This window comes from Dasypus novemcinctus, chromosome 8 (genome assembly GCF_030445035.2).
Source record: "Dasypus novemcinctus isolate mDasNov1 chromosome 8, mDasNov1.1.hap2, whole genome shotgun sequence".
In the NCBI taxonomy this organism is placed as follows: Eukaryota; Metazoa; Chordata; class Mammalia; order Cingulata; family Dasypodidae; genus Dasypus; species Dasypus novemcinctus.
In genome coordinates this window covers 92,492,392-92,518,473 of record NC_080680.1, presented here as the reverse complement: position 1 = coordinate 92,518,473, position 26,082 = coordinate 92,492,392, and the positions used below count along the sequence as shown (strand labels likewise).

General features: G+C 39.5%; 1 protein-coding gene across 18 annotated transcripts in view; it reads right to left on the bottom strand.

The window, feature by feature from the left end:
• The window catches only part of GOLGA1 (golgin A1), a 56,340-nt gene that overhangs the window by 23,430 nt on the left and 6,828 nt on the right, over window positions 1-26,082 (bottom strand). For all 18 annotated transcript variants that reach the window (XR_011649461.1, XR_011649462.1, XM_058302396.2 and 15 more), the window contains 10 exons: window positions 24,505-24,595; window positions 22,454-22,528; window positions 21,437-21,534; window positions 19,353-19,385; window positions 17,289-17,417; window positions 16,385-16,554; window positions 15,802-15,913; window positions 11,086-11,211; window positions 8,740-8,835; window positions 529-624 (listed from right to left, as the gene is read on the bottom strand). Coding sequence is in view for 16 of the 18 variants with exons in the window: in XM_058302396.2 (XP_058158379.1) it covers window positions 529-624; window positions 8,740-8,835; window positions 11,086-11,211; window positions 15,802-15,913; window positions 16,385-16,554; window positions 17,289-17,417; window positions 19,353-19,385; window positions 21,437-21,534; window positions 22,454-22,528; window positions 24,505-24,595 (1,026 nt within the window). In the remaining 2 variants the exon portion in view is untranslated. The remainder of the gene's footprint in view (window positions 1-528; window positions 625-8,739; window positions 8,836-11,085; window positions 11,212-15,801; window positions 15,914-16,384; window positions 16,555-17,288; window positions 17,418-19,352; window positions 19,386-21,436; window positions 21,535-22,453; window positions 22,529-24,504; window positions 24,596-26,082) is intronic.

Here is a 26,082-nt window from a genome sequence, read left to right as displayed (position 1 = left end):
ACTTCTCAGGTCTGCTGCAAGGTTTAAATTAAAACATGTGCAAAGCATTTAGCAGTATTTGAGATAAGGTAAACATACAATGAATATTAGCTGTTTTTATTTTTCTAGTTTCTAAATCAACACACCGATCTGTGGCTGTGATGACTGGTCAAGCCTTTGCAATCCTCTCCCCAGAGTCTAGATTTGTTCCGTTAAGCCCCTGGTTGCAAGCTAGGGTTTGACTCCCAGTGGAAGTAACAACTCTGGTAGCTCCAGAATTGGGCTGGACTCTAAGACCAGATGTCAGGTGGGAATTAGCTTGTCATTCCACCTCTCTGGGTAAATCAGACCCTGACTGATTTACTAGGACTGACAGGTCCTGACTTCCTCTACCTGCTGCAGTCTACTGCTCACATGTACCACAACAACTGTATCTACGGTCAGGTCCAAATGCCATTTCAGAAGTTGGGAGTGAGTTTGGGGCACCTCAAAGGCATAAATGGAAAAGTATCTAGGGCCTAGAGTATAGTAGCTACAATAACAACTTACAAGCTCCTGAATCTGAGCTTCCTGGGCAGCCACAACTTCATTGCTCTGCTTTAACTTCTCCTCAGAAGCCTGCAGGGTCTGCTCCAACTCTTTTACCTAAAGGAAAAAAAGAAGCATTTTTTCTGTTCAAAATAAGCTCGAGTAGTAACAAACCACTTTAAAAATCAAATCAAATTAAATTATAAAATAGGTATACTACATATAATTTTTAAATTAGAAAATGGCCACATGGCTACAATTTTAAAACATAGCATTCTAATGTATTTTCTTCAGGTCCTTTTTATGACTTTTTTTTTTTTTAAAGATTTATTTATTTCTCTCCCCTCCCCCCCGCCCCAGTTGTCTGTTCTCTGTGTCTATTTGCTGCGTCTTGTTTCTTTGTCCGCTTCTGTTGTCGTCAGCGGCACAGGAATCTGTTTCTTTTTGTTGTGTCATCTTGTGTCAGCTCTCCGTGTGGGTGGCGCCTGGGCAGGCTGTACTTTCTTTTGTGCCGGGCGGCTCTCCTTACGGGGCGCACTCCTTGCACGTGGGGCTCCTCTACGTGGGGGACACCCCTACGCGGGGGACACCCCTGCATGGCAGGCACTCCTTTTGCGCATCAGCACTGCGCATGGGCCAGCTCCACACGGGTCAAGGAGGCCCGGGGTTTGAACCGCGGACCTCCCATGTGGTAGACGGACTCCCTAACCACTGGGCCAAGTCCGCCGCCATGACCTTTTCTTTAATAGCTTTAAATATATATATATTTTTTAAGATTTATTTTATTTATTTATCCCTCCTTGCTGCTTGCTTGCTGTCTGCTCTCTGTGTCCATTCTGCATGTTCCTCTGTGTCGGCTTGTCTCCGTTTGTTGCGTCATCTTGCTGTACCAGCTCTCGCAGGAGTAGGCCGTCAGCTCTCCGTGGCGTGTGGGCAAAGCCTGCCTTCACAAGGATGCCCCGGGACACAAACCCAGGGCCTCCCATATGATAGATGGGAGCCCAATCGATTGAGCAACATCCGCTTCCCTGTATAGAGTTTTAATAAAACCATATAAAATTTTATATTTTTTCCTCACTCAAGCGTACTTCTGTGTTTCCATATAGTTTTCAAAACTTAATTTTTATGGTTATAAGTTATTTCCTTGAGGGATATTTCATAATTTACTGAACCATTTGCCTACTGTGCTGGCACTGAGGTTTTCCCCCTCCATTTTTAACTAAAATAAAGTAGTAAATCTCTTCATGCAGACTTTTTTACCTGGTTTGAAGCAATTTCTTAGAGAATCGATTCATAAAAGTAGGATTATTGGGTCAACAAGATAATCATCATTATGGCTCATGATACAAATTTAGGTTTTACTTATTCCACAAATAATGACCAAGTCTAACAATGCAGCTTATACTGCATTAGAGAAGAAGCTAGAACAGTGAACTAGACAGATACACCCCTGCGCTCAAGGGAGTTACTATCCATAAAGAGCTAGATGTGACAAGTCTGTGACATTTTTATCTGACTCAAGCTGTCTTTGCCAATTTCTCTTATAAAGTTCTCTTGTTGTTGGACTTTGGGGACCTTTATTATTAAAACATGAGCAAAGGAAAAACTGCAGCTTAGTGAAGGATAGGTAGGTACTCAATGAGAGAAACATATTTAAAATTTTCAGTTCCTGGGAAGCAGACTTGGCCCAGCAATTAGGGCATCCGTCTACCACATGGGAGGTCCGCGGTTCAAACCCCGGTCCTCCCTGACCCGTGTGGAGCTGGCCCATGCGCAGTGCTGATATGCGCAAGGAGTGCCACGCAGGGGTGTCCCCCGTGTAGGGGAGCCCCATGCACAAGGTGTGCGCCCCGTAAGGAGAGCCGCCCAGCGCCAAAGAAAGTGCAGCCTGCCCAAGAATAGTGCCACACACACAGAGAGCTGACACCACAAGATGATGCAACAAAAAGAGACACAGATTCCCGTGCTGCTGACAACAACAGAAGCGGACAAAGAAGAATATGCAGCAAATAGACACAGAGAACAGACAACTGGGGTGGGGGGCGGGTGAAAAGGAAGAGAAAATAAATAAATAAAATTAACAAAGTTTCTGATTCTTGCCAAGGCAGCCATTTAGCTTGGGTTACTGGTTCCCTCTGACAAAATCAACCCTGAATTAATGACAGAAGCAAAATAGAAACATGAATCCCAGAAATTAACAACAATGAAATTTCATGAGAAACCTACAGTGTGTGTCAGAGAGATGGGGTTTAGTAAAGGATGGTTAAAGGTGGTAGCAAGAGGGTCGACTGGAGGAAAGCTGTCAACTCTATTCTTGTTTCTCCTCTGCTTGTCCTGGGACAATCATTCTCTGCTTTTTCACCAAAGCAACTGGTAGGCAACTTCACAGGTCATCAAAGTACAGACAATATCTGTGGGGTAATGTGGATCAAACTGACTGATTTAGGATGGGACCAACCAGCCAGGATGGGCTAGCCCTCCTCCACATCCTTCCTTTTCAAACATACGGTTTGATGGAGTGTAATGTAGAGAACTAATGTCTATGTTCCAAATACTTTTTAGGGATGAAATCCCAAGCAGAAGAGCTGCCTGATGGAGTGGCAGCAAATGGGAATGATCTACAGAGCTGCTTTGGTGCCCAGGACTCTGCCCTGCATTTGCCCATCCCTTCTTAAACTCACCTTGACCAACAAAGATTAGGGTCTGATATTGCCCTTTCCCAGTTTATACAACCAGACAGGGTAGTTGAGCTATTTGAAGAACATGAGGTCACAGGCCAAAATTATCAGAGGAGGACAGTTACCATAAAAGACAGCAAATGGAACAAAACATACCATCTTAAACAGAATTATTATTACAGAGAGAACAAAAATTTAAACAGGCAAGATAAATATTCTTAAGGAGATAAGGGATTATATTAGTAATATGAAATAAGTAAAAGAAAAATCAAGTGGAAAGGTTAGATGTTAAAATATAAAAGCTAAAATAGAGAATTCAGATGATGGACAAAAGAAATGGAATAAAGAGAATGGAAACAAGTGAAAAATAAATTTGTGAGCTGGAAAATCTGATTAAGGTACTCTCCCAAGAAAGGAGCAGGAAAAGATAAAGAGATAGAAAACAGAAAAGCAAGGTCAAGAAATTTGGAAAACAAGTAGAAGTACCTAGTTCTAGACCAGGGTTTCTCCACCTCAACACTATGGACATTTGGGGCTATATGTATCTTTGTTGGACAAGGCTGTCATGTGCATTGCAGGATGTGTAGCGGCATCCCTGACTTCAACCCACTAGATGCCAGAAGCTCTCTTCCAGTGGTGACAACCAAAAATGTCTCTAGGCATTTCCAAATATCCCCTGGAGAATGAAATCACCCATAGTTGGCAACTACTGCTTTAGAAAAAAGGAGCCCCAGAGAACAGTAAATTTGGAAGGAGGAAATATTTGAAGATATATATGGAAATAAATTTCCCAAAGTTAAAGAAAAAATGAAAACATCTGAAATAAAGGGCTCAAGTCCCAAAAAGAAAGGCATGAGAAAACCCACCCTAAACACATTCTAGTGAGAGGTAATAACTTACAGGTAAAGGTTTCAGAGAGAGAGAGAAGATCACCTACAAAGGAATGATAATTAACTGATCTCAGACTTATCATTAGCAATACCAGCTGCAAGAAGGAAAAAAATGAAATAATACTGAAAGAAAACACAAAATAAAACATAAAACATTATATCCATTCATTTGTTAGGTACGCAAGATTGTAGGTTTGCCCACCAAGTCTCATAGTAAAAACACTTTTCAGTAAGTATTTAAATCATAAGGAAAACAAATCCAGGAGATGCAAAAGATATGAGAAGTAAGGCTACATAAATACCTGATAGAGATTATTCTTGTACTAAAGAGAGAGAGAGGAGGAAATAAAGAAATATAAAAATAGTACATACAGATGTAACCTCTCAAAACTGAAATTCTAGGTAGTTACTGGGGGAAGGACATGCTAGGGAGAGAACTCAAAGGGACATAAGAATGTTGCATCCCTTGCCTCATTAGAAAAAAGATAAAGATTTGAAAGGTTTAAGAAATTCATAATAGCAGATCAACATAAGCATACATATCGTGTTAATGGCAACCACCATAAAAATAAGAGTAGAAAGCATATTTTTTAAACTAGAAGAAAAACTCTATCCAATGTTAATTCAGGAAAGGTAGAACAAAAAAGAAACAAATAGTACGGTATACAGTAAAGAGAAAATCTGAAATAACATTGCAGAAATAAGTCCTAATATAAGGGAAGCAGACTTGGCCCAGTGGTTAGGGCATCCATCTACCACATGGGAGGTCCATGGTTCAAACCCCTGGGCCTCCTTGACCCGTGTGGAGCTGGCCCATGTGCAGTGCTGATGCATGGAAGGAGTGCTGAGCCACACAGGGGCGCCCCTGTGTAGGGGAGCCCCACGCGCAAGGAGTGCGCCCCATAAGGAGAGCCGCCCAGCTCCAAAATAAGTGCAGCCTGCCCAAGAATGGTGCCTCCCACACGGAGAGTTGACACAACAAGATGAGGCAACAAAAAGAAACACAGATTCCCGTGCCGCTGAGAACAACAGAAGCGGACAAAGAAAAAGTTGCAGCAAATAGACAGAGAGAACATACAACCGGGGTGGGGCGGGGGGAAGGGAAGAGAAATAAATAAAAATCTTTAAAAAAAAGTCCTAATATAATAGTAAGATACCATCACAACATCAATACAAATGCTAAAGTTTCTAGGAACTAATTTAACAAAGATTAGACCTCTATGGGGGAAAACACAAAAGTCCAATAAAGGACACAGAAAATAATCTGAACAAATGCAATTTATATTTTTGTAAGGAATGACTTAATATCATAAAAATGACAATTCTCCCCAATTAGTCTATAAATTTAATGCAATCCTGAAAAAGTTCAGGTAGAATTTTTTTTTAGGAACACAAAACCTTTAAAACTTAAATGGAAGAATAAAGGTTCACAAAGAGTTAAGTCAACCTTCAGAGAGGAGGAAAACTGGCCCTATCAGATACTGAGATACAATACCAACAAAGCTACTGTAAAAAAAACATTGTGCTATTGGGCACAAGATCAGATAGACCAATGTAATATACCAGAGAATACAGATGCAAACTCATGTACATTTGGAAATTTAATATTTGATAAAGTTGACATGAGAAATCAATGTGAAAAGGATTAATTGTTTAGTAGATAGTGTTGAGAAATATGATGAAAAATAAAGCTGGATCCCCATCTATTATCACACACAAAAATGGTGTGTAAATGGATTATAAAGTTAATAGAAAAATATCTCCGTCTTAGGTACAGGAAAGGATTTGTTAAATGGAACTTCAAAGCACACAGCAAAAACAGATGAATTCAATTATATAAAAATTCAGAATTTGTTTAAAAAAGGATACATGGACAAAGTTAACAGACTGTTTCAGGTCTAAAATTGACAAGGAATTAGGAACTAGAATATACAATGAAGTCCTATAAGAAAAGACCAAAATCCCCAAAGAAAATTGAGCAAAGGATGTGAACAGGCAATTCCAAAGTGGAAACCCAAAAGGCTAACAAGTATATGAGGAGAGGGCCAAATTCATTAATAACCAAAGCAATGTGAATATAACAATGAAAAAACAATGAAATATAACATCATGCCCATGGGAAGTGGATGTGACTCAAGCAACTGGGCTCCTGTCTACCATATAGGTGGTCCAGGGTTTGAACCCCAGGGCCTCCTGGTGAAGGCAAGGAGGCCCACGCAGTGAGCTGGCCTGAATGGAGAGCTGGCCCACGCAGGAGTGCTGGTCCCCGCAGTAGTGCTGGTCCACATGGCAAGCTGGCTGGTCGGAGAGCTGGCGCAGCAAGATAATGCAACAAAAGAAGAGACAATAAGAGACACAGCAGACCGGGGAGCTGAGGTGGCTCAAGAGATTGAACAACTCTCTCCCACTCTGTAAGGTCCCAGGATCCGTTCCCAGTGCTGCCCAAAGAGAACACAAGCAGACATAGAAGAACACACAGCGAATGGACACAGAGAGCAGACAACAAGATGGGGGGGGGAGAAATACATAAATGAATAAATAAATCTTTAACGTCATATTCATTAAACTGGCATAAAATTAGAAGTCTGGGAAAAGCCAATGCTGGCACAGAAGCACATAAAGGAAAACTTAAGCATGCTTTAGGAGGATAGGGAAGTGCAGCCATTCAGGGAACAGTCTTACTGTTCTTAGTCACATTAGTTTATATGTAATCTCTACCAATCTTAAGGGTACAGGGACAAAAATATTTGTTGCAGTATAATCTGGGGTTGTAGGGAGAAGGCAATCTGGATGTCTATCATCCAGTTTATAACTACGAAGTAGAGTAGATAAGCACAATGAGGTGGATAAAGATAGCAGACTATGTTGGTTCAGAACTGTATGCAATGCACCCCAGAAAAACACGTTCTTAAAGACAATTTATTACTGTGGCTGTGAACCCATTTTATGTTGAACCATCTGATAAAGTTACTTCAGTTAAGGTGTAGCTCCCCTTGGATCATGGTAGGTCTTAATCCTACTTATAAGAAAATGAAATTCAGACAAAGAGAAAGTCAGAGATGGAGCAGCCAGAAGCTGAAATCAGCAGAGAATGGAAAAGAAGGGAGAGACAGGAAATCGCACCAGGTGCCTTGCCATGTGACAAACTAAGGACCAAGTATCACCAGCAGTCAGTCCTAGAATGTCACAGTTTTGGGAAGAAAGCATGACCTTGATGAAGCCTTGATTTGGACTTTCTTTTAGCCTCAAAACCATGAGCTAATAAATTCCCATTGTTTAAAGTGACCCATTTTATGGTATTTACTTGAGGAGACTAGGAAGCTAAAAGAGATGGAACAGGTGAAGTAGCAGAGAAGATGTCATTGGCTGTGGCCTGGCTGCTTCTGGCTGCCAAGAGTTGTACAACCATATGATTTACATAAATTAAGAATGCATGCACATATGAAACATGCTATAACATGGATGAATCTTGTGACAGTTTGAGGTTTTTTTGTGAATCCCGAAAAGAAAAAGACTGTTTGTAAACTAATCTATTCCTCTGGGTATGATACCCTTTAATTGTATTAAATTCAAAGTATTTAAGTTTACTTGATAAAATTAATTTAGGGCTTTTGATTGGCCCACATCAGTAGGGCGTGACTCAGGTTGAGTCCCCACCCCCTTGGTGGGCCAATATAAACAGACACCTAACTTATGACACAGGAAGAGAGTTCTGTTATTTTTGACCCTGTGGCCCTGGGGAGAGATGAGCCATTTGCCTGATAGCTTACAGAGACTGTTGGGAAGAGACTCAAGGTTGAAATAGAAAGCTGGGAAGGAAACAAGGCCTATGCCAGGAGAGAGAAGACTGGAAGCCCAAAGGAAAAGGAAAGATCAGGCAGAAATCAGCGGCCATCTTGCTTCAACACATGGAAACTGACTTTGGTGAGAAAGGAACCTTGAGTTAGACTCTTTAGGGCCTTGTAACTGTAAGCTTTTACCCCACATACATATCCTTCATAGAAGCCAACAGATTTCTGGTACTTTGCATCAGCACCCTTTTGGCAGACTAATATAAACCTTGAAAACATTATACTAAGTGAAATATGCCAGACACAAACTGACAAATATTATGATTCTACTCATATGAAATATCTAGAATAAGCAAATTCATGAAGACAGAAAGTAGATTAGAGGTTCCCAGGGGCTGGGGGTAGGGGAAAATGGGATTGCTTTAATGGGTACAGAGTTTCTGTTAGGGGGGATGAAAAGTTTTGGTAATGGACAGTGGTTATGGCAGAACAACACTGTAAAAGTAACTAATGTCATTTAATTGTATACTGAAAAATGGTTAAAATGGCAAATAAAGAAAAAACCCGACATGTACACAAAACAATGCCACCCATTTTAAGATAATTTAATAATAAAAAGATCTATATTAAATATATTTAAGTGTTTCCTATGGTAGAGAGATAAAAGGAAAGATATAAATAAGAGAATAGCTTTGTGTTGAACAGTGATGGTAAGAATGAAGAAAATTACTAACTCAACTCTCTATCCCTAAGATCCAAAAAATAGTCCCTCCAAAAGAAAAAACTCTGATCCAAGTAAATTCTCAATTACAACCATGCCATCCAACCAGGTTACCACTCCAACACAGGAAACAGTGGAAGTAAAGTCAGTACCCGAATCTCCAGGTTGTCAATGGCCATGGCCTGGGTGCTTCTGGCTGCCAATAGTTGCTGTCTGATATCTTCCAATTTCTGCTCAGCAACTGTTTTCTATAAGTTGAAGGAAGAGTAAAAGAAAATAGTCATTTTTCCATTGAATAAACATTTACTGATATCTACAACATCTATATGATTTATGCTAGGCACAAGAGACACAATTTTTTATTTTATTTTTAATAACAGCTTCTTTAGAAATAATTCATACATCATAAAGTACACACAAATGCATCTGATACAGTTTCTTGACCTTGAGGCTGGAGCAAGACTAACACACAAAAATTATAAAACAGATTGCAATAATGCTCTGAAAGAGGAGCAAGAAGGGGAGGCACTCATTGCCTCAGGGTAAGTGGAAAGTTCCACGATATACAGCCAGCTTGACCAATGCAATTCAGACCTGAAATATCCTGGAACATTAAAAGAACTACAACTGGTTCAAAGTCAAAGAGATTGTAGGTTTTTGTAAGAAATGAGACTAGAAAGTTAGGAACAGTGCCGGATCATGGGAAGCTTTTTACGTAGCATAAAAGAGTTCAAATTTTATACTGTAGGCAGTATTTTTCAAAAGTGGGGTGTTCCTAATAGTAGTATTACACTTATATGGGGAGCTCATAAAACTCGAGGCTTTACACCAGGTCTACTGAAACCAGAATTTCTGGGGGTAGGATCATATGTATATATACTTTAAACAAACTCCTCAGGTAATTCTTATGCACACTAGCCTTTGAGAACCACTGTTATAATAATGATATAATATTAATAGCTCTCATATATTGAGACTCTACTACATTCTAAGCATCGTTCTAAGCACTTCACACATTGTACTTCATTTAATCCTAACAATTCTATGAGTTTTATACTAAAAGTAACCCTACCTTACAGATGAGTAAACCAACACAGAGATTAAGTTACCTACTCTTAGTCACAATCTAGTAAATAGAAGATGCAAGAAACAAACCTATGTAGTCTGGTTTAGAAATCAATTTATATGATAGAACCCATATTCTAATCACTGTAGACTATAGGATAGTTGCAGGAGATATTTTAAAAGGGAGTGATAGGGTTATAAGTGCTGATTAGGACAATCAGTTTGGCAGTGAGTGTGGAAGACTGTTGTTAGAGGATGAAGGAGATACTGCTGCTCTGTAGGCCAGTCTGGAGACTATTTTCTTTTTTAAGATTTATTTTTTATTTCTCTCCCCTTCCCTGCCTGCCCGCCCCACCCCCCCAGTTGTCTGCTCTCTGTGTCCATTCACTGTGTGTTCTTCTATGTCCACTTGCACTTGCGTCAGTGGTACCGGGAATCTGTTTGTTGCATCAGTTCTCCGTGTGTGCGGCGCCACCCTGGGCAGGCTGCACTTTTTTTTTCACACTGGGCGGCTCTCCTTATGGGGCGCACTCCTTGCGCGTGGGGCTCCCCTACTCAGGGGACACCTCTGCGTGGCACGGCATTCCTTGCACACATCAGCACTGCACGTGGGCCAGCTCATCACACAGGTCAGGAGGCTCTGGGTTTGAACCCTGGACCGCCCATGTGGTAGGCGGATGCTCTATCTGTTGAGCCAAATCTACTTCCCTGGAGACTTCTACTATCAACTAGGCTAGGGTTGCTATACATCTGGAAGTATGGCAGTCACAGGGGGAATGGAGATACTTAGTTAAAATTGACTGAAGACAAAAAATGAGGGTCTAGGATGACCCTCAAGGTCTTGGCTTTGTCATCTTTGTTATGGTGAGAGCATTCACTTGAGAAGAAGCAGAATGTGGGCAGACAAGCTCAGACCCCGATGAGAAAGTAAGTCTACACTACTGGCCAAGAGGCTAACTGGCGTAACAGCACCCCCAGCCAAGGAAAGTATACCACCCCAAGGCAATCCTTACTCAAGTTAAAGGGTGGTTGGTATCTATTCTCCTTGATCAGTGGAGTGTGCAAAAGAAAAGGGAAGGGGAGAAGTGCCTGAAGACAAGACAGCCCATGTGATGTAAACCACTAGGTGCAGTTTACTGGTGATTAGGATGCTAATCGGTTATTATGTTTCTCTAAACAAAGCTCTCCCTTTCTCTAAGGAAACTTGTGAAGAGCAGGTTCCCTCTCCTCCCCCAAGACCCACAACTCACTATAGCCTACTTGTGTTTCAGAAACAGGTGTTTTTGCTATAAGCAGGACAATCCAAAATTGGAGAAAGCTCTCCCTTTGCCAAATGTTTTCTGACCCTCCAGCTCTATAACTCTAGGATTCTATGAATCATAAGTGTTACCACTGCCTTTCCCACACTGGCCAGCATAAACAGGTAAAATGACCTCTTTTAGAAGTTCTTGCACATTTTCTTCCCCTGACAAGTTTTGTTCCACTCTCTTCTCCAAGGACACAACCTTCTCCTGCAAATGTATGATGAGTTTTTCCTTCTCTTGAGCTTCAGCAGTGACCTGCAGGTAAATGCAGAGACTATGTTATACTATGAGCAAGCCCTCTCTCCCTTCCTGTCTCCCTTAACCATCATGCTTTTCCGAAATTCTGTTAACTGCACCTGAGAAGATATAGACAGGAAACCCATCCATGAAAATGGGACATAGAAAAAGTAAGATCAGAAACCAGGAACATGCAAAGATCCAATTCAGGCCTAGTTCAACAAACATCAAATGCTCTCTCCCTAATTTAAGCAAGAGAGAAATTGAAGGAAAAATGCTACTACCCCTTCTGGAATCTAGCCAGGATCCTGGGAAGATGGTTCTCCTCTTTAAAATATGCATGCTGTCATGACCTACTTACTAGCTAAAGGAATGCCCCTCCTCCCATCTTCATGAAGTATGTGCTTAATTTTATTAATCCAACAGGACCTACATCTTTACCTCAGATGCCAAAAATCCAGCAGAGGTAACCCCACCCAAGAAGCTCCGAGTCTGTCCTGCAATGACCTGTAGAACAATACTCATGGAAATGTGAGGGGCTGGGTGAAGTATACCAATACCAAGGCAGTCTGCTTTAAGACCAAAGAGAGACCTTCTAAGACAAATGATATTCATTCACCCTGGCTCATTGCACAGGGACTAAAGCTGAGCCTCTGTGCATTTCACACTTTGGCTCCAGACCAACGGCTGCCTTTATTTTAGCCTATTCTTTTAGCAAAGATGGTAGTGGTGTTGGTAGCAGGGTAGGACTAACTTTGTTCCTTTCACTACTACCAATTTAAAAATGCTGCTCAATGTAAAAGCAGAAAATCCAAGAAGCTTTGACTATCAAGTTCTTAGATACCCAGTAGCTGTATCTAGTGAGGAAACCCACTGCTTAAAAAAAAAAAGTCTGATGGTATCAACCTCCCCTGGTACTGCCTCACATGTACTCTGTTCCTTCACTTTATATTTCTGCTGCTCCATCTCAGAGACTTTCATGTTCAGCTTGCAACCTGGCCAGTGACAGTGGCTTGCCTTTTTGTTTTCTTTATGGTGACTTTTGCAGAACAGATATATTTAATTTGAGGAACCCCCGCTTATTTACTGATTTGTTCTTTTTTTAAAAGATTTATTTTATTCCCCCCCCCCATTGTCTGCTCTCTCTGTCCATTTGCTGTGTTTTCTTCTGCATCCACTTGCATTATCTGGCCGCACTGGGAAACTGCGTCTCTTTTTTGTTGTTGTGTCATCTTGCTGCGTCAGCTCTCTGTGTGTGCAGCGTCAATCCTGGGCAGGCTGCGCTTTTTCACATGGGGTGGCTCTCCTTGCGGGGTGTACTCCTTGAGCATGGGGCACCCCTATGCAGGGGCACTCCTGCGTGGCACGGCAAGGCACTCCTTGCGTGCAGCAGCACTGTGTGTGAGCCAGCTTACCATACAGGTCAAAAGGCCCTGGGGATCGAACCCTGGACCCTCCATATGATAGACGGATGCTCTATCATTTGAGCCATGTCTGCTTCTCTACTGATTTATTCTTTTGGTTTAGGCCTTTCATGTCCTAATTAAAACGTCATTGCCTATCCAGAGGTCTCAAAGATTTTATCCTATGGTTTCTTCTAGAACAATGGTTCTCAAAAATGCAATTCCTGGGTTCCTAAGAGTCTCTTAGGCCCTTCAATAGGTCTGTGAGATCAGAGCCATTTTACTATAATACTTAGACTTTATTTGGGGTATGTCACACAAGAAGACTAAACGGAACTTGATGATTAATTCATTTTCCATCCCTAATTTTGCCTAGCATAATTACTTGTGTAAGATTATTTGTTGTTCTGGTTTACACTGGGAAGAGTTGCTTGTATCTCCCAAATTTAGATTGGCATGTAGTAGAATAAGCACAGACTTTGGAACCAGAAAAAAGACCTGGGTTTTTGCTATGTTCATACTACACAGTAAAGAAAAAAATAAATTATAGCTGCAGTTGTCAGTATGAATGTTTTTGAGGAACATAATGTTGATACCAAAAAGCATGGTTTCATTTATATAACATTAACAAGCATGAGAAACTAAATGAGATATTATTTAGGGATAAAATTTGACAAAATTATAAAACAAAGCAAGGAAATGAAATAATTTCTGGATGGTGCTTACCTGTCAAGGAAAAAGAAATAGGATGGGATAGTGAAGGGCACACAGAGAACCTCCAAGATAAACATACTGTTCTTTTTCTTAAAAAAAGAACTCCATGGAGTGCACTGCCTGGTTGTACTTTCTACCTTACTTATATTTTATAAATATTATTGTATATCTATTCAATATTAATAAAAACAAATTAAAAAAAAAGAAACTAACTCCAAACCATGATCTTCACTCTAAAACTACCCTTTTCCTAGGGATTTTTTAACTCAATGATTGACAAAAGCATCCCCTAAGTTGCTTGAGCCAGAAACCTAGAAATCATTCTCGATACCTCCTTTTCTCTTGATCCCCTCCCATATTTGTTACATTAGCAAGTGTATCAATCTCCTCAATATTTCTTAAACTTGTCTACCTCCTATCATCTTTACTACCACACTTGTTAAAACCACCATTATCTCATGGCTGGACAACTGCAAGAGCTTTCTAGCAACAGTTCCACACTTTTTCCTCCCTTACTCTGTACCCTTCTACCTTCTCTGCCAACTCCTCTCCTCCCCATCCTCGAAATTCCAGTTTCTCCAGGAACATTTCCTTGACTCCTGGGGTGGAAATGTACTCTCGATGGCATATCTTTTTTTTTTTAGCTACTTATATTTAATATTTAATTATTTTTAATTAAAAATTTAGTTAAATTTCAAAACAGTTATAGGTTAACAGAAAAATCATGCAGAATGTAGAGTTCTCATATACTGCCCCCCCATCCTTGCACATGAAATTTTCCAAATTATTAACGTTTTATATTAGTGTGGTACACTTGCTACAGCTGATGAACCAATACTGTTACATTACTAACTAAAGTCCATAGTTTACATTAGGGTTCATTCTTTGGTTATATGGCGTATCTTCTGCATTTATAATATTTATTTTACTTATTTGGGATTTGCTTAATTGTGAATTTTTTTCTTGTGGCTACAAGAGGTTTGAGCTGTATAATTAAACTGTAAGACACTGAAAACAAATAATACATGTGTCTATATTTTGAGGTTGTTAAAGGTAGAAACCTTGTATCACAGTCATTCATTCATGTAAACATACATTTTCAAGGTGCTTCTTGTTAGGAGGCAACAAAGTGCAGTAAAACACACATGAGTTTTGGAGTAAGACTTGGGTTAGAATCCAGATGTGTCATTTAATGTTATAACTATGAACAAGGAACTTAATATCACTTAGTTTCAGTTTATGTATCTATAAATAGGATAATAATAATATTTAGCTGGAAGTGGTATACAAACATCTCTTTACACAACTCTTACTATATTGTAATTATGCTATAAGTCTCTGTCTCAATCTAGATTAGTAGTTCTCAAAGAATGAGACTATGGATGGGTGGTACCACCCCCAGGGGGTGTTTTGTCATGTGGAGAAAGGGCTGGGTTATCACAATGACTGGAGGATGCTGCTGGCATTCAGAGCACAGAGACCAGGAAAGCTAAATGTCCTACAGTACCCGGAGAATCAAACAATACAAATGGTTCTGCTCAAAATGCTGATAGAAAATATGTCATTGAGAGAGACTACACTTAATAATAACATTATTATTGTTTATCTTTATATTCTCAGAATTTAGCACAGGCCTAGAATAGGAGAATAATAAATATAAATAGACCAAATGAAAAAACTAATTATAATGTATCACCTGATTATGTGACCTAGAAAAAACTGCACTGGAGCCAGGTATATCAAAGGTACAATCCTGGCTGTGTCAACCAAGACTGTTACATTTTTCTGGGAAGCGGACTTGGCCCAGTGGTTAGGGCATCTGTCTACCACATGGGAGGTCCGCAGTTCAAACCCCGGGCCTCCTTGACCCGTGTGGAGCTGGCCCATGCGCAGTGCTGATGTGCGCAAGGAGTGCCGTGCCACACAGGGGTGTCCCCCGCATAGGGGAGCCCCACACAGAAGGAGTGAGCCCCGTAAGGAGAGCCGCCCAGCGCAAAAGAAAGTGCAGCCTGCCCAGGAATGGCGCCGCACACATGGAGAGCTGACACAACAAGATGACACAACAAAAAGAAACACAGATTCCCATGCAGCTGACAACAACAGAAGCAGACAAAGAAGAACACGCAGCAAATGGACACAGAGAACAGACAACTGGGATGGAGGTGTGGGATGGGGAGAGAAAAAAAAAGACTGTTAGGTTTTTTTAAGTGTATGGTCCATTATGTGATACTTTTAAGACATATTTGAGTGGACCAAATGGTGTATTTTGAAAATTCCTGTCAGGATAATACTGATCTCTCCTTTTAGGCAAACCTTGTCCAGCTGACCTGGCCATTCCCATATGAGTGCAGCCTGGCTAGACCAGGGACTGGGGCAATGTGGACTGTATGAGAAATGAGTTTAAGCAGTCATCCTGAGGCTGAAGTTTCTGAAAGAATCCATTTTACCCCATTCAAGAATCCTAGAAATCCATTCCTACTACTCTACTTACCTTTTGCAAATCAATGGAGAGCCTCTGAATGAATGCTTGGAGCTCTTGTTCCTTTCCCTCAAGGGCTGTGATCTTATTTTCTGCACCTGTTTTTGAAGCTGTCACAATATCTCTTCATTGAAAAAAAAAGCAGACAATACATAAATCTGGATATCCCTTCTAAGAAATATTCTTCTATAGGAAAAACACAGATGGCTCCTCACAGGCCAGGGCTACAAACATTATTAATCCAAGTGAAGATTATCAATAGAGAATGCATCTTGGCTCTCTCTGAAGCAAAACTCCAAAGAGAAAAATTCCACCCAGGTTTAAGGAAGAAATTCTGACCTGCCTTTGGTGACTCAATAGCTAACAAACCACGATGAATCCCTGGGCAGGGATGGAGTGGGTCTGAGCCTAGGTAGGCGAAGAAGGCAGAGCTTGAGAATGGGGTCCTGAGCTGCAGGCAGGTGAGAACAAGTCCAGAAACTTTTGTAGGCACTGAGGTCAGAAAGTATTGCAATCAGCAATGGGGAAAGGTGGATGGGCTATAACCAGAGCTACACTAACCACTTCCCATGGGCCCCACAGACCAATCAAGAACCTCTGCTCTTCCAGCGTTGAGTAGTGTCTCTGCAACTCTTCTAGCTTTTGGCTTAAATCTGATGACATCTGATTGGAAGTCATCAACTCCTTCTGGGTTTGACTAAGTTCTCTGGTTCGTGCCTCCAATTCTTGCTCCATCTCCCCCAGACTTTCTTCTTTTTTTAAAAGCTGATACAAAGATACAAAGTTTCATTAGGCAACTGCTAAGAAATATACTTTCAGAAAAAATTTGAACCAATATGCCAAACTTATATAACATTATTGGAGCTTTTTTTTTAAAAAAGATTATTTATTTTTATTTATTTCTCTCCCTTTCCGCCACCCCAGTTGTCTATTCTCTGTGTCTATTTGCTGCGTCGTCTTCTTTGTCCACTTCTGTTGTTGTCAGCAGCACGGGAATCTGTGTTTCTTTTTGTTGTGTCATCTTGTTGTGTCAGCTCTCTGTGTGGGCAGTGCCATTCTTGGGCAGGCTGCACTTTCTTTCATGCTGGGTGGCTCTCCTTACGGGGTGCACTCCTTGAGCTTGGGGCTCCCCTACGCGGGGGACACCCCTGCGTGGCATGGCACTCCTTGCAAGCATGAGCACTGTGCATGGGCCAGCTCCACATGGGTCAAGGAGGCCCGGGGTTTGAACTGTGGACCTCCCATGTAGTAGACGGATGCCCTAACTGCTGGGCCAAGTTCGCTTCCCATTTTTGGAGCTTATAGAACAAAATATGCCCAGTAGTTAAAAAAAAAAATTCAAATGGAACTTTTCCATTTTAATAAATTGAAAACATATAAATATGGTTAATATCAAAGACTACTGAAGTATATTTATTAGCAATTAAATAGTGATGACTAGTAAACTCAGAGTAATTACTCATCTCTTCTACATTTAGCTACTAAACAAAAATACGCACCATGTGCTTTATTTTACTTAGTTCCTGCTGCTGAAACCCCTCTAATTCATCCATTTCATCTCGTCTTTGGAAAAGATTCAAACTCTGGTTCTTCATTTCCTGTAACTGAGCTGTCAGACACCTTTTATCCTATTTGGAAAAAAAGACACCAACTCAGGCAACTAAAACATAAATATGGACATGCAAGCAAAATTCTTAACTAAAGGAAAATCTTAAGGAAATAGCACATCAGTAGACAATAATACATTGATAATAGAAAGCTAAACAGTAATATGACCAATATGTAATTATCTACAAACAATAAGTTAAAAATAAAAGTGTTTTAAAAACGTTAGTTGTGATTAAGTGGAAGAGTAAAAATTACTTAAACCTTTAAAGTTCTTAAGTTTGACCAACAATTCCAGATATCCATTTTACATGTCTATTTTCAGTGACATCCTGAAATGGCTTAATAACAGAAATAACTGGAGTAAGACTGAATACTTTAAAAATTACTTTAAATACTTTAAAAATACTTTAAAAATACTTTAAAAAATACTTTAAAAATTTAGATGCATTTAAGTAGAACTGATTTGAGTCATCAAGTTGACAAAAATTGGACATGACTGGTATCAGTAGGTTACAATTTACTAAACTATGGTTCTTCAACACGGACTCTCTTGAGGCAAAACCTGCTGTTGCTGTTTCCAATTCCCAATTGAAAAGAAATGAAATCTGTGTAAAACAAGTATTTCTAAAAATCAAACTGACTTCAAATATCTACCTAGAAGCCTCATTATTCCTTCTCAGTCTAATATTCCTTCAACCCTTCCTATGGAAAAAAAAAAATCCATGAAACAAAGAGAAAATAACCTTAGTGATCTAAAGTAGGTTTTATGTGGTTTAGTACTACATGAATCCCCTTTACCATAATTTAGAAAGACTTTAAAAAGTCCAATGTGAATTTCAACTGCCACATCAGAGTTTCTTCTCAGACAAGAAAGCCCTCCTCCTCACTGCCTCCTTAAGAGGTATTCCTAATATTACTTACAGTTATCAGTCAGGGCCTCTAGCAAGAAACAGAAGGCATATTCACATCAGGCATTTTGAGGAAAATTTAATAAGGAGACTTATCAAAGCTATAGACTAGGTAAGAAAAAACCAAGAGATAATGTGCTAATAAAAGTTGGGCATGAAGGAGCAAAGGAATGAAGAAGTAACAGAAAATCCAAAGACAGCAACTGTGATGAAAGGACTGTTGCACATAAGCTGTGACCTTTGGTAATGGGCTATAGCTAATCTGAAGGGATTCCATGTAGCGAGAGCTGGAAGAATAAATACCCTGACCACACTCTTCTTCCACAAGTAGTTTCTTTTTTTTTTTTTTTTAAAGATTCATTTTTTTATTTAATTCCCCCCCTCCCCTGGTTGTCTGTTCTGTGTGTCTATTTGCTGCGTCTTGTTTCTTTGTCCGCTTCCTTGTTGTCGTCAGCAGCACTGGAAGTGTGGGCAGAGCCATTTCTGAGCAGGCTGCACTTTCTTTCGCGCTGGGCGGCTCTCCTTACGGATGCACTCCTTGGGAGTGGGGCTCCCCTACGCAGGGGACACCTCTGCGTGGCGCGGCACTCCTTGCGCGCATCAGTGCTGCGCATGGGCCAGCTCCACACGGGTCAAGGAGGCCTGGGGTTTGAACCGTGGACCTCCCATGTGGTAGACGGACGCCCTAACCACTGGGCCAAGTCTGTTTCACCACAAGTAGTTTCTCTGTGTTCCCCACTATCTGAACTCAATAGCAAGCCAGTGGACATTGGAGCCCTGCTGATGCTGTCCCTGTCAATCAGCCTTCCAGAATACAGAGAAAAGGAACAGAAGGGTGGGAGAGTTATATCAGGAGGGGTAAACAAAAGGTATTTAGCACACCTACCCAGAAAGAGGAAGACTTGAGCTGTGCAAACCAGTGTCTAATCATAAAGTACCCTGCTTCCAAGGGGTGGTAGAGCAGTCAGTGCACTGGGTATTGCATAGAACATTCCCAAGCCGCAGAGGTCAAAATCAATAATGAGACAAAAATCAAGATGAACTAACCTTTTCAAGCTGATCCATCTTTTCTGACCATTCCTAAAATAAAACAAAACAACAAAAACATATAGTTCTCAAGGAAGAGTATAAGTAACACCATGATTTTCAGAAAACCAAAACAAAAAGAAAACAACCTCCCCCCCAAAAATCAATCAAACAAAATAAAAAAACCCATGACTTGGCTTAATATTAAGAAAGTCAATAAGTCCTAAACCAAGAAAGTGAATTTTATATAAACTTCCAAGGATACAAATATAAGCTCACAGAACTAAGCAGGGCACCCAAACAAAGCTGTAGCTGCTGTTCTTATGCTGTTTTCAGTTTATTCCTAAGTGTTTTCTTATGAGTGGGTAGCTGGGACAAGCTGAGTTGGGTAACTCAATAATTGGTGCTTAGAAATTAATTTATTGAAAGTGTGTGAATGGGAGGAATCCTTAACAACTCTGATAATTATTCTTCCTCTCATCTTGATTTTACCAACATGTTTTATACCATCTGGTATGAATAAAGGGAAAGGGGGTTATGTCACTTATTCAGAAACCATAGAACAGGGGTAAAAGAGCCACTGGGGAAAGCGGATATGGTTCAAGCAGTTGGGTGCCCGCCTACCACAAGGGAGGTCCGGGGTTCAGTTCCAGTATCTCCTAAAGAAGATGAGCAAGACAGTGAGCTGACATGATAGGATGGTATGGCAAGCAGACGCAACAAGATGATGCAATGAGATAAAACAACAAGGAGACACAGTGAGGAAAAACGAAAGCCACATAAGCAGGGATCAGAGGTGGCTGAAGTGATTGGCCTCCCTTCACAAGGGAGGTCCCGGGTTTGGTTCCCAGTGCCTCCTAAAAAAAAGCTGAGCAGACACAAAGCACACACAACAAACAGACACAGAGAGCAGACAACAGCATAAACAACGGGGCAGGGGGAGAAACAAATAAATAAAATAAATCTTTAAAAAAAAAAAGAACCATTGGTACAATGTCTACAGTCAGAATCCATCAATTTTAGATTACTTTCTTCTTTTATATATATTCACACCATAGTGTTTCAGAGTATCAACGAAATGAGGTTTTTTTCTGTTAAGTAAATAACATAGATGACTAATACACATGTTTAGAACCAACCAACCAACCAACCCTCTTTTAACAGATGAAATAATAAATTTTCTTAAGTGGAACATAATAAATTGACCCCTCTTAATAAATCACAATTATCATTACAATAATATATTGATGCTTATCTTAATTTTAAAATGCCATTGACTATGTTGAACAAACATATTTCAAAATAATTATAACAGCTAGTAATGCTATTATTTTCCTTTCTTCTGTCATTTATTCAGTATCTTTCAATGGATGGTTCTGTTGGGATTGCCACTTATAGGAGTTCACTCTGTCTAGCTGGCTAAGTTAAAGAAATTTGGGAAAAGAGGTTGCAAGAATATGTATTAATACACTATGAATGATGGCTAGCTTGATAGTATCTTCTCCACTATAACAGACAGTGTTTTGGGGTCTAGGCTTTGAGGCAGGTTTTAGAGGACAGAGATCTTTTTTGGGGTGTGGGGGAGGCTCTCCATCAGAGTATGGACACACTACTTTCTCCATTTTATGAAGTGACACAGTTGCAGAAAATGATACTCTCCAATTCTGGATGCATTTCACGATTAGAACGGTAAAATTTCTTGATGATTTTCCATTCTAAGGCCAAATGAAACTTTATAGAACCTTAAAGAACTTACATATCATTCTTTTTTCTCCAGGTTTTAAATGTTTTCTATAACATTTATGTCATGACTGTTTTTTTTTTCCTTGAGGTACCAGGGGCCAGAGAATGAACCCAGGACCTCATATATGAGAAACTGGTGCTCAACCATTGAGCCACATCGCTCCCTTGAGTTGGTTTTTATGTTTGTTTTTGCTTGTTGTTTGTTTCCATTTTCCTTAGGAGGCACTGGGAAGAGAACCTGGTACCTCCCATGTGGGAAGCAGGTGCTTAACTGCTTGAGCCACATCTGTTCCCTTGTCATGACTTTTTAAATCAAACTGAAATCTCTCCACCAGCCTTGGTCAATGCCACATATAAAATACCTGGTCCTTTCTGGCTAATGCCAAAGCCAGTCCTTCTGCCATTTTGGCTCTGTTGGCTTGGAATGTCTCATTCTGCTCTTGAAATTTCCGCATGGAAGCTGTTAACAAAGAGGCTCTATTTGAGATATGAAAATATTTCAGAAAGAGCATGACATCCTATATTATTACTTTATAACTGAAAAAGGTCAAGACCACATAAATGTTTTTATGAGACTGGGAAAAGTATGACTTTCTCAGAAGACTCTTTTGGCCTTTATTACAGACCACGTTTTTTGTTGTTGTTTGTTTTCTATTATTTTTGTTTTTTGTAATTGTCAAGAATACACATTTAAGAAGACATCAAAATTTTTAAATGGTACAATGATAGACACTGAGTTAGGTAGGTTGCCAGAAAACACCAATGCGGCTGCCAAGTGATGGCAACTACAACTTTAGTAGAATTAAAAACAAAAATGAAAATCAAAACAAAACTTAAAAACCTTTCTTTCAATTTGTTTTTCTTTAAAAAATTAACAAATATATCAACAAAAATAAGTCTCCTTCTTTTACTAGTACTTTTCTTGGAAGGAACCCACAGGAAAACATAAGATTTAGGATAGACCAACCAAAACATAGGTTCTTTTCTTGGGAGTGATGACAGTCAGAGATTTCGTCCAGTTACTGAACGCAGCAGCAATAAAGCTAAGGCTAGAACTCAAGTCTCCTAATCTAGGCCCAAAGGCCAGGGACTGGATTTTACTAAATCATAAGGGTAGCCAATAAGCTGGTCAACTATGTGGAGACAAGCTGATTCATAAAGAGAATGACCTCCTCCTAAGACACATGTCCGTAAGGCAACATAAAATAAAAAAGTGTACTTATAAATACCAAATATTATACCAACCTGATTAAGAAGTAGACAGTTTGTAAAACAAATATTTAAGCTCTGATGAGGGACAAACTTAAATATATACTATTGTTTCATTTCAAAAAACGAAACCCTGAAAAGACTAAAAAAAGCAGGAAAAAAATACGTACAATCCTGGTGTTTTTCTAATGCAATTTCAAGCTTCTCTTTTATCTTCTGCAAGTTTCGGACCTGTTCAGCATAGTCTTGGGTGAGGAAGGTGATGCACATACCAAGAATGGACAAACATTAGGAAAGGAAGTTAATTTAACAAAAAAATGAGTGAAAAATGATGATGATTTTCTCAACCTGAAAACCACTCCTGTTAAGGAAAGCTAGGCAGATAGCCTCCCATTAACAATGAACAACGTATGCAAACAGGTATAGTACAAACTATCCCCAGTATAAATGAGGAATACAAACAGGCAGATTTGTTTGGCCTTGATAGGGAGCAAGAGTTAGGTCTGGCCTGGTTATCAGAAATGCCTCCCTATGAAGAATACCATACCATCTCAATTTAATTTAATTTCAAACCTCACCTTTCCTCTTCCCCTTGCAGCCTTAGCACCAGGGTAGATTAAAGAGAACTAACTAAGCAGCTCATTTTAGTCCACACAACTGAGTAACAGTGGTTAGAGCAACAGCAAACACTTTAGCATAGTATTATCTTCATGTTAAAAATACTTCATTCTCTAGAAAAGTCAGCTTTCTTTCTAGACAGGAACTGAGCCACTTATGTCATATTAAAGGCAAAATTCAGAATTAATTACTTGGGTGGCCAAAGAAGATAGTATGCTATAGGGGAAAAGCAGACAGGCTTTAGTTCAAATCCCAACTCTGCCAGTCCTTAGCTGGACTTAAACATATTATTGATCCTAAGTATTAGTTTCTTCATTTATCAAATGATATTAATTATACCTACCTCAAAGGATGAATCAGATAATAAACTAAGTGTTTTACATGTCTTAAGGAACTGGCACACAATGCTCAATAAATGGAAGCTACTATTGTTATTTTTGTTATTGTTGTTGTTCTTACCAAGCCTGTAAGAATACCCAGGACATAAAAATGCTCGAAAAACATCAATTCTCTGTCCTGTCCCTTCTCTAACAAAGCAAAGCCCCAACTATTCCTCTTTCTGCATAAGGGAAGGTACATATTGTTTTGTAGACACCTCTATCAAATTAAACAAATGTAAAGTTATTTGACCTTTGTTAGAAAATTATTTATGAGTAGGAGTAACAAGATAGAAGAACTAAGTTTAAAGCAGACTGAAGTTAAGAGTACAGACTCTAGCATCAGACAAATCTGCGTCTGAAACCCAGCTCTACCACTTAACCTCTTGTTAACCACTTGTGTGAACTTAACTTCACTAAACCTAATAAGGCTACAATGATGATTAAATTAGATTATGGATTATCTAGTAGCTGCAAGCTGTGCTATGGACTTCTGTTAACTGCAAAAATACAAATACTTCATATGCAACTTTATGAATGTTGTCATCCACGGCTTGCACTCTAGTAAAATGAGCTTAAGACTAAGGGACGAAAAGAGACACAGAAGCAATGGGCCACTTCACAAGATTAAACTTTCAAAATGTTTCTAATGGCAGAAACTAAAATAACAATTCACAACTCTGTCATGATCGTGCCCTATAAGATTATAACGGGAGTTATATAAACTGTAGACAAAAGACACAATGCGAGCTTCTATACAGATGTTGAAGTTAGAGATACTATTGAAAAGTGGTCCAACGACCCAGCATGACACTTACACAGGTGATACGTAACTGTAGCAAGGGGTAACATAGCACCAAACTGTCTCTGGTGTTGATGAATCCAACATCTGTTTTCTATTCCTTGCAAATACTATCTCCTACCCCTCTCCAGAATTGACCAAAGCAATATGGTCAAATCTGTTCTACATATACTTTTCCTAACTTCTATATCCATGGCTAGAAACCTCAGGAGCAGATAAACATGTTGTTTTTTGTAACTTTGAAACTCCGTTTTGATATAGTACACTAAAAAAAGAAAGGAAATATGGGGGTATAAATTGTTCCTTTTTTACTAAGAAGATCAAAATGATATGTCAAAATAACTGTAAGGTTATCCCACACATGGCTATTTTATAGGGGTAGAAAGTCAGGCAAGTTTCCTATTGTTTGAGTTCTTAGACATACCAGAAAGTCTGGACTCTAACTTCCGTATCTGTTCATTTCTTCTTAAAAGTTGGGATGAAAGATCTTCTCTGGAGCTGCTTCCATCAGAAGCCTGTTTAGATAGACACAAAAAGGAACTATATTCATATATGGGTTGTCAGCTATGTGAGACCAAGCTACTGAGTCAGAAAGGCAGACAACTCTTACTTTGGGTTTGGTTACACTTAAATTATGTGTGATCACCAAAAAGCATCTTAAACTATCAGGGGCCTACTTCTCTATCTATAAAGTAGAAACAACACTATCACCCTTTAGAATGTAAAGGAGATATGATGCTATATACATTCGTATGTTAATGCTATAGATATAGCATATGTACGTATATAAAATACATACATACACACACATATACACACACATATACATATACTATCAGAGTAAATGATAGTACATAAATCTATTAGGATCATACTACACCAAGTATATAACACAAAGAAAATACACTTGCAATGATCAAAAAGGGAATCACTTTATTTACCCAAAGGTAAATTCCTTGGATAAAAGGAAGAGGGCTCTTTAGCAAGGGATCAAAGACTACTTCTGTGACTAAGAATCTATCGTTGATATTGAGAAAGTTATTGAGCTTCAGTATTATCAACTATAAAACACAGGAACGGCAACCTAAAGCTCTATGATATATTGAAAACTTTAGCACATAATATGCATTCAACAAATCAATATGTTAACAAAACACCAATTTTCCCCCAAAATCGAAATTATTTTTAAAAAGCATACGGGTACTTCTATTACCTTGGGCACTGCTTACAACTAAATAAATAACTTATCTTTTTACTTTTTATTATTAAAGATTTTGAAAATAAAGAAAAGTAGGACAATGGTTTAATGAACATTCGCTTCACCATCTATTTTTTTATTTATTTATTTATTTATTTATTCTACCCCCTTCGCACTTGCGCTCGCTGTCTGCTTTCTGTGTCCATTCACTGCACACTCTTTTGTGTCTGCTTGTCTTCTCTTTAGGAGGCACCGGGGAACCAAGCCTGGAACCTTCTGACGTGGGAGAGGCACTCGATCACTTGAGTTACCTTAGCTCCCTGGTCTGTTGTGTCTCTCACTGTCCTTCCTCTTTGTCTCTTCTTTTGGTTGCATCATCTTGTTGCATCAGCTCTCTGTGCAGGCCAGCTCACTGCATGGGCCAGCTCTCTGTGTGGGCCAGCTCACGTTCACTAGGAGGCCCCAGGAATACAATATGGCAGACGGGAGCCCAATCACTTGAGCCACATTCGCTTCCCATTCACCATCTACTTTAATAACTGCTAACATTTCCCATATTTACATGGTTCATCAATTTTTATTTTGCTGAAATACTTTTTAAAGTGACAGACATCAAGACATTGGTAAGTATGTCCAAAAATAAGGGGATTTTCTTTTATAACCACAATACCATTATCACATCTAACAAAATTAAAATATTATCTAATACCTAGTTTTCAATCACATTTCTCCATTTCATCCCCCAAAATGCCTTTAAAGGTAGTTGATTCCACATGGATGCTGGATGCCATTCTCCTGCTTTCA